General features: G+C 42.4%; 1 protein-coding gene across 3 annotated transcripts; it reads left to right on the top strand.

Moving 5' to 3' along the window:
* The first annotated feature begins 1,493 nt into the window (after nucleotides 1–1,493).
* Nucleotides 1,494–7,311, top strand: LOC136492628 (putative glucose-6-phosphate 1-epimerase). 3 transcript variants are annotated; one of them, XM_066488614.1, is made up of 9 exons: nucleotides 1,499–1,823; nucleotides 3,851–3,925; nucleotides 4,547–4,603; nucleotides 4,680–4,840; nucleotides 4,986–5,126; nucleotides 5,332–5,434; nucleotides 5,516–5,615; nucleotides 5,722–5,983; nucleotides 6,549–6,871. In XM_066488614.1, exons 1-8 carry the CDS (start codon nucleotides 1,692–1,694, stop codon nucleotides 5,958–5,960), a joined length of 1,008 nt encoding a protein of 335 aa, XP_066344711.1. In that variant the 5' UTR covers nucleotides 1,499–1,691; the 3' UTR covers nucleotides 5,961–5,983; nucleotides 6,549–6,871. The 3 variants fall into 3 exon arrangements, with proteins under 3 accessions (XP_066344712.1, XP_066344711.1, XP_066344710.1); XM_066488613.1 differs by lacking the exon at nucleotides 6,549–6,871 and adding an exon at nucleotides 6,891–7,311 and having other exon boundaries at nucleotides 1,502–1,823; XM_066488615.1 differs by lacking the exon at nucleotides 6,549–6,871 and having other exon boundaries at nucleotides 1,494–1,823; nucleotides 5,516–5,620; nucleotides 5,722–5,952.
* The last annotated feature ends 278 nt before the right edge of the window (nucleotides 7,312–7,589 follow it).

Genomic DNA, 7,589 nt, shown 5'->3' on the forward strand with positions numbered 1-7,589 from the left:
GAAAGTGCGACCACGCGTGTGACAGCCCGAGAGAATCAGAGAGCTTGGTCAACATCGCCGCATATTTTTTTCTCCGTTTCATTAACGTCACGTAGGCTTCACGCTCACACAAAGGTCGGCGGCGGCGGCGGGTGGGGAAGAGGCAGCTGTGAGACGATCGATCGATTCCCACGGCTCTGAGGCGCACCAGCGAGGTGCGGCGGGGCTGCGACGGTCGGTCAAGCGCCATCGCCAAGCCAATCTCGAGTGCGAGTGGGTGGGTCGGCGTCGCACCGATTGGAATCTGATCCGGGGCGAGCGCGAGCAGCTGAGCACGGCGCATCCGGTCGGACGGCGTATTGGCGCGGCGCGAGTGTCGAGTCTGGTGAGGGTTACGTCAGCCAGCGCACACCTTGGCCGATGGCCGTCGCGTCGGCCTGGATCCTGTGATGGGACTCGAGATCTCAGCCCAAGCTCCCATCTTTATCCATTTATTATCCTGCTGCTCGATCGACTGGTCTGGACCGTCGGATAACAATTAGCACAAGCCAGCTAGTAGGATACTACTGATTTGCTGGCGCGAGTTGACAGATTTGGGACTATAGGATAGTCGACAGTTTCCTCAGGATCATCGTCATCGACGGAGCTGTAAGCGTACGTACACTTTTGGGGTCAAAACTAGTGGCCTGTTCAATCCCTTTATCTACTTATTCATTTATTTACAAAGGACAGATGAAAATCAGTGGTCTGTATCTTTTTCTCAGGTACTTCCTTTCACAGCTGATGAGAAAGAGAGTTGCTGTTTGTATTTACCTTGTTTCTATCTGTCTTGTACTTTTGTCAAAGCAAATCCAGGCCACATAGTGTGCAACCTGTGGCGCTGCCCCCGTCCGTTAAAGAAAAACACATCCCACTTTCAAAATGTCAAACTAGATTAATAGAAATAATTTTCTCTCCAAATAGGCCTACGAAAACTTCATTATATAATCAATCTAATGTTACTTATCTATTACTCAATCCGTTCTAAATTATAAAACGTTTTGCCTTTTTTAAATTCATGATTTTTGCTACGCACTTAGATATACACTATGTCTAGATGCATAGTGAAAGCAATGTATCTAGAGAAGCCAAAACGTCTTATAATTTGGAAATAGAGGAGTAGTATCATAAATATTTGTACTGTGTATACTTGAATCGAAATTTATTGACTACCAGTAGAAGGTAAGATGTGCATTTTTTATGAACACCTCACTATTTTTTTACCCATCGAGCTCCTCACAGTGATAAAAAGCAGCGAAGTGTTCTCATCCCAATCCCAATCCTAATTCCAATCCCAGTCCCAGTCCCAGTCCCAGTCCCAGTCCCAACGTTGTTGCGTCTCCACGTCTGTATGTATTCCGGTACTACTCAGAACATGCCCGTAACAAGTACGGAGTAGTGTGGTCTGCATACCGTGCAAAACACAAAAAATGTACAAACACCGAAGCAAGTGGAACGCCCGCCAGCAGCACAGCAGCAGATCGCGATCGGAAAAAGGCACACGCACGCACAGCGGCGCTGTCCGGAAATTCCCCAAATCGACCTCGACCCCATCTGTGCCTGCCTCTCCCCACTTGCGCTCCCTCTGCCTCCAGGCTCTCCAGCTACCACTGCTCCGCTCGGCCTCGGCGTGCGGTGGTGCTCGGTGCTGCACGGGCCGGAGGAAGGACACCATGTCGGCCTCGGCGTCGTCGCCGCCGGCGGGCGAGGAGAATAAGCAGGAGGCGGCGCCCGTCAGGCACTGCAAGGGCGTCAACGACCTCGACAAGGTCGTGCTCCGCGAGGTCCGGGGCAGCTCCGCAGAGGTTCGTTCCCGCCTGCCACTCCCGCTCAGTTGCGTGCGCCCGCTAGGTCGTGTTCCGGCTGCCGGATCCCGGCGCAGATCCGTGGCGCCTGCCATGGTGCTGTTCGAAGCCGGATTTCTCGGTTGCTGCTCCTGTCGCGTAGTCGGTAGTCGGTGATATAGTACTCCGTCCGTCAACGGGTTTTCCATGCTAGATCAGATATGCTTCGTCGTAGCAAAGCTCTACGGCTCCTGTGAGTGACAGACTGACAAGGTGTACCAGGCCAGTGTGCTGATCCGAGTCCAAGCATGTCCCATGAATTCAGTTTTCATCCTTTGTCTTCCCACAAACAGTTGCTGAACAATGACGATCCGAGATTCACGCAACAAGGGAAGAAGTGGCTAATGTGATCCGTCATGGTGTCTCTGTAATTCCTGAACACGGGGCTAGATTCCCTTGTACTGCAAGTAGCCAAGGACTCTGAATTACAGGGACTGTTCTCCACTCGGGCTAAGCCACTCTGACCACCATTACCCGGCAATTTTTTCCATACAGATATACTAGTACAAGTACAAACAAGGCATCCAGTCGTGCACACCCTGAGATATTTTTCGGTTGCTCTAAAATTGTGAGGAGCTGGGGACATGGCAGACATGGTTTTATTGATGGTTGGATTAGGAGGTAAGCTATGTAACCTGTAAAGGATAATAGTCGTTAATCCTTTGTGTAACTGCTAGAGCTGTGGAACATTTGTATTGAAGGGAATGTTGAAATGTGTCGTGCAATGGTGAGCGGCCATCGCAGAGGCCATCCCTTTGTATGCTTGGGCTCATAGGAATGGAATGGTTTTAACAGTGACATAAAGTTTGGATATATCAAAGCAATTCCATGGAAAATTAAATTTAATTATTCGGGCAACTTCCACATCATTTGAAATCTCAATCTTCATGCTTCTTTTTTCTTGCTTTGGCATCTTTAGCTTGGCATGGATGGTGAATAGCTGGGCGTTCATTTGGGTGCTTCTCTGCTGTGACACAGTTTCTGCTTAAGCATATTGATGATTGTGAAATCAACATGCAAACCATTGTTGAGAATGCCATAAGATAACTTAAGATGATGGGTAGAGGACAAGCTTGTTCAGGGTGCACTACTGCACTACCTATCTGTGATATTTGGTCTAAGAGCATCTCCAAGAGTCCTCCTAAACTTAATTCCCCTATATCCTTGTATAGGGTGCATTCTAACAAAAAAATCCCGCTTCTCAAACATTTTACAGTTCCCCTACTCAAATAACATACAGGGTGGACAACAGTCACCCCAAATTTAATTTGAGGGAGACGGAGGGTGATTTGGGATACCACTAAATATAGGATGTTGGACAGGGGGGACTATTGGAGGGTGATCTTTGTTGCATAAACCTTAGTTTTGACTAAGAGGTTGGACAGGGAAGCTCGTGGATACTTGCCTATTTCAATTATTGTACCAGGCACCCAGCATTGCTGAAAATTGTCGTTTATTATTTTCATGCCAGTTGTTGTACTTTTAGTTACAAAGCTCACTTGACTTGCTTTTACTTGCACCATCTGGTTGACTTTGTTAACTTACAAGCACAGGCATTCTATATTTGGCGAGTCGAAACTTGAAATGAATAACAAGAAGGTATATGGGGCTAAGTAACCATAGACTAAAATGTTATTGCATAAGGTTTTGCTATTAGAAACTCAAATGCTAAGTTGATCGTAATAACCTCATATATCCCCTCAGAATTTTGACACAGAGATTATATTGTACTCATGTTTGAACTTGGGTTATCAAAAAAGTTGTTACCATGGGCTCTATTATTTGTCTAAACAATTAGCAACATGGTTTCCAGTACATAGTCATGGGAAAGAACAGCACTGAACAGAATTATACAAAGTTCACATGAAATTATTTGATTTTTTTGGTATCCTGTATATGCTCTTCTGATTTCTTTTTCTGTTTTTTTTTTCTTGAAACCTACTACAAACATTTGATCTTTCAATAATAATATAATTCATTGCTTGTAGGTGTACTTGTATGGTGGGCATGTGACATCATGGAAAGATGAGCATGGAGATGAGTTACTTTTTGTTAGCAATAAGGTGCTATTTTTTTGCCTTTATAATCTTTCAGCAGTATATCATTTATAGTGAACATTTTTTGGCGGGTTTGATTTATTGAACTGTTAGAATTTAAGTCTCATCTCTGTGTGACTGCATATGTCCTTTATTTGCTTGATTTGATCCAGTCTACAGTCTGTTCTATGCCTGAAATTATTGCTCTGCAGCTGTTTTGTCCATCCAAAAGCAGTACAGTATCTTCCTTGTAATGAACTTTTTAGGATTGTTGCATGCATGCTAACAAAAACATAGACATTGTGAAATGTAGTCTACCACTTGTTTAGTTCATTTCTAGGTGAAATAAGTTCTGTAGCCATCAAGTTCTATCTTGAGTTATGGACTAATGGTTGATTGTTTAATTCAGTAAGTGAAAGAATATCTACACTAACCTTCACTGCTAGTATTTCACGTACACCTTTCTCTCTTTATCATATTGGCAGATGTTGTGAAAATAATGTTAATGTTACTGGTGCTTCTCTGGTGCTCTTTTGTGCTTCTTGACATGCAATATATTTGAATCTGGGGAAAAAAAGCAGCTGGAGTATGAGTTGCATTTTGTCTTGATCGCTTGATGTTTGAGTGTTACTATTGCTATTATATCAGGCTATTTTCAAGTCTCCAAAAGCTATACGTGGAGGAATACCAATCTGCTTTCCACAGGTATGCCATTATCCTTCCAACAGCTTTTGGCTTCTCTATATCTTCTTCTATGGGAATCTTAATTCCACTTATGTAGTTTTCCAACTTTGGGAATCTGGAACAACATGGATTTGCAAGGAATAGGACATGGTGTGTTGATAATGATCCTCCACCATTTCCAGTGCCAACCTCCAATACAGCTTATGTGGACTTGATCCTCAAACCTACTGAAGAGGATTTGAAGATCTGGCCTCATAGGTGAGCTTATTGTCACTTGCTCGTAATGATTTAATGCTACCGTAGGACGCCTGAAAGGCTTATCTTTGTTATATTTCTTAGTAATTTTATTGCAGTAGAAGGCAAGCATGTCCATCTGTATATTTACAGATATATTATATTGCAGTTTTGAGTACCGCCTGAGGGTTGCACTTAGTCCTGGTGGTGATTTGATGCTAACTTCACGTATAAGAAACACTAATGCAGATGGGAAGTCATTCTCTTTCACTTTTGCATACCACACATACTTCAAGATTTCTGATATCAGGTACATTGGTTCAAATCATGGTCATCATTTTTGAAATATTCAATTTGCCAGCATAGCTTTTGAAATAATCTTGTGGCAGCATGTTTATCCCCAGTCCCAATTCGTTTGACCAAACTCTGGTATTCAACCATAAATATCCTTTGTAATTAGTCTTCTTAAGTACAGAAGTGTTTAGTGTTTACATGACTCCATGCTAATATTTCAGTGAGGTGCGAGTAGAAGGTTTGGAAACTCTGGATTACCTAGACAACTTACAAGATAGAGCCCGTTTCACTGAACAAGGCGATGCAATTGTTTTTGAATCCGAAGTGCGTCGACAAAGCATTTCATTTACCCTTTATCAACTCTCTTTCTCGTTATTACTCAAGAAAGCATATGCAATTTTGCAGCTGGACAGAATATATCTGGGCACACCGTCAAAAATTGCCATTATTGATCATGAGAAGAAAAGAACATTTGTTGTGAGGAAAGGAGGCCTTCCTGATGCTGGTCTTGTGAATGCTCATCTTTACTTTGCTTGCTACTGCAATAGATTATTATCATTGAAACAATTCAAGAATGAAGTTCATGAGGTTTCATATATTTTTCGTTACAGTTGTTTGGAACCCCTGGGATAAAAAAGCAAAGGCTATGTCAGATTTTGGGGATGATGAATATAAACGAATGGTATGCGTGGAGGCGGCTGCTATAGAAAAGCCTGTCACTCTGAAGCCTGGTGAGGAGTGGACTGGAAAGTTGGAACTTTCTGCTGTGCCATCTAGTTATTACAGTGGTCAGCTAGACCCTGACCGTGTGATTCAGGATTCTACTGTCCCGGAGGACTCAATCAGCTAGTCCTTAAGTCTATTTTTGCGCAGGTAACATTTCTAGAACTACTGTATGCACTATAAGTCTGTGAATTCAATCAAGTAAAAATCAACCGTAGTACTATGCACACTTCATATTCTATTGGAGTCTTTTCTATTAAAATATGACAGGTCAAATACATTTCTTGTACATGTACTGTGTCAGAACATGTGTGAGCAACACAAATATGATCATTCTCAGTCACGTCCTAATATTTAAGGAAACCAAGTTTTAAATTTGTTGATCAACATATGAAGTAGATTGCCAAGAATTATAGCAGATAACGAGGTCAGGGCATAAGGACACTTTCACGGGCCTAAATAGTCCTGGTAGGCCACTGAGGTGTTAGACCCAAGACAGGCCAATATGGCCCGGCGTGAACAATACCCGTGGATAATATAGCACTGGTACTATAGCGCAGCACAAAACCCATCTAGATCTAGGATTGGGAAGAGTCCAAAAAATTGGAATAGGTTGGGTCCTCCCTATAAATGTAAACGGAGATGTATCTATTGAGATTAAGCAAGAATAATCTAGGGGAAACCCTAATCATCTCTCTCCTCTCCTCTCTTCCAGCTGCCGGCAGCCATGCTACCCACCACCATGCGCCATCAATTCTACTCCAAATCAAGGATCATCACAGACACCCGGCAGCCATGCTACCCACCATGCGCCATCAATTTTACCCCAAATCAAGGATCATCACAGACACTTTACTTGCCATCATACAGGATGACTGTTAAAGTGGCAACCACATTGAGGAAGATTAGCTAATGCGCAAATTGTTTTGTTTGTCTCCAACTATCGATATCAACATTATCTAAAAAAGACTATCGATATCAAATATTATGAACCACATTTGTTGTAAATTCTTAATTACTGTATTTGATTCACACGGATATGTTTTCAACGATGCAGGTAGAGCATTATATCATATGCATAAGAGATGCTGGTAACAAGGATTCTCCACATATTTCTTCCATTCTATTCAAATCTTTGGTGTTTTCTATTCGGAGTACATATCCGAACCAAGGAATGTGAAAATGGACAAGTTGGTGTTCATGTCTTGAAACGAGAAACATCATCCATGAGTTGTAAAATAAAAGAAAAATCCTCTTTATATTTGATCATTTTTTGTCTTAAGACGTATAATCAGTTCTATACTGGACCTAGAAAACAGAGATGGTATGGAAATGGACACATGTGGTGTGTGAATACAGAGGGTGTGGAAATGGACACGTGGTGTGTGAATGTTCCGCGCTCTGTAACTTTTTCAGTTCTTGTAGATGCATTACAAAAACTTATCTAAATGCTTCGCATACGGGTGCATTTAGCCTCACATGGTTGTTAAACTTGCATTTATCTTCACGTGGTTGTTAAACTTCCCAAGGATTGTTCGTGGTTGATGTAACATATCACCAGATCACATGTGCATTTACTTTCCTATGATTATCAAGTAACTACAAATCGAAGACTTGCTCATTATTAACGTAACATATTATCTTCGATTCTAATACTCTATGGCCGTTTTGTGTACTGGACGGTGGTTTGGTCCTCTCGCTTATTGAACTGGCTTCTTCAGGTAACTATAATTTGTCGCCGTAGTATCTAGCTATC

The sequence above is a fragment of the Miscanthus floridulus genome, chromosome 11 (genome assembly GCF_019320115.1).
Source record: "Miscanthus floridulus cultivar M001 chromosome 11, ASM1932011v1, whole genome shotgun sequence".
NCBI classification, from domain to species: Eukaryota; Viridiplantae; Streptophyta; class Magnoliopsida; order Poales; family Poaceae; genus Miscanthus; species Miscanthus floridulus.

What these genes read in the sequence shown, in the direction of transcription:
- LOC136492628 (XM_066488614.1), top strand. Translation starts at nt 1,692, where the DNA reads ATGTCGGCCTCGGCGTCGTCGCCGCCGGCGGGCGAGGAGAATAAGCAG. An exon ending in TCCGGGGCAGCTCCGCAGAG is followed by an intron (nt 1,824 to 3,850) that starts GTTCGTTCCCGC and finishes CATTGCTTGTAG; the next exon opens with GTGTACTTGTATGGTGGGCA. An exon ending in TACTTTTTGTTAGCAATAAG is followed by an intron (nt 3,926 to 4,546) that starts GTGCTATTTTTT and finishes CTATTATATCAG; the next exon opens with GCTATTTTCAAGTCTCCAAA.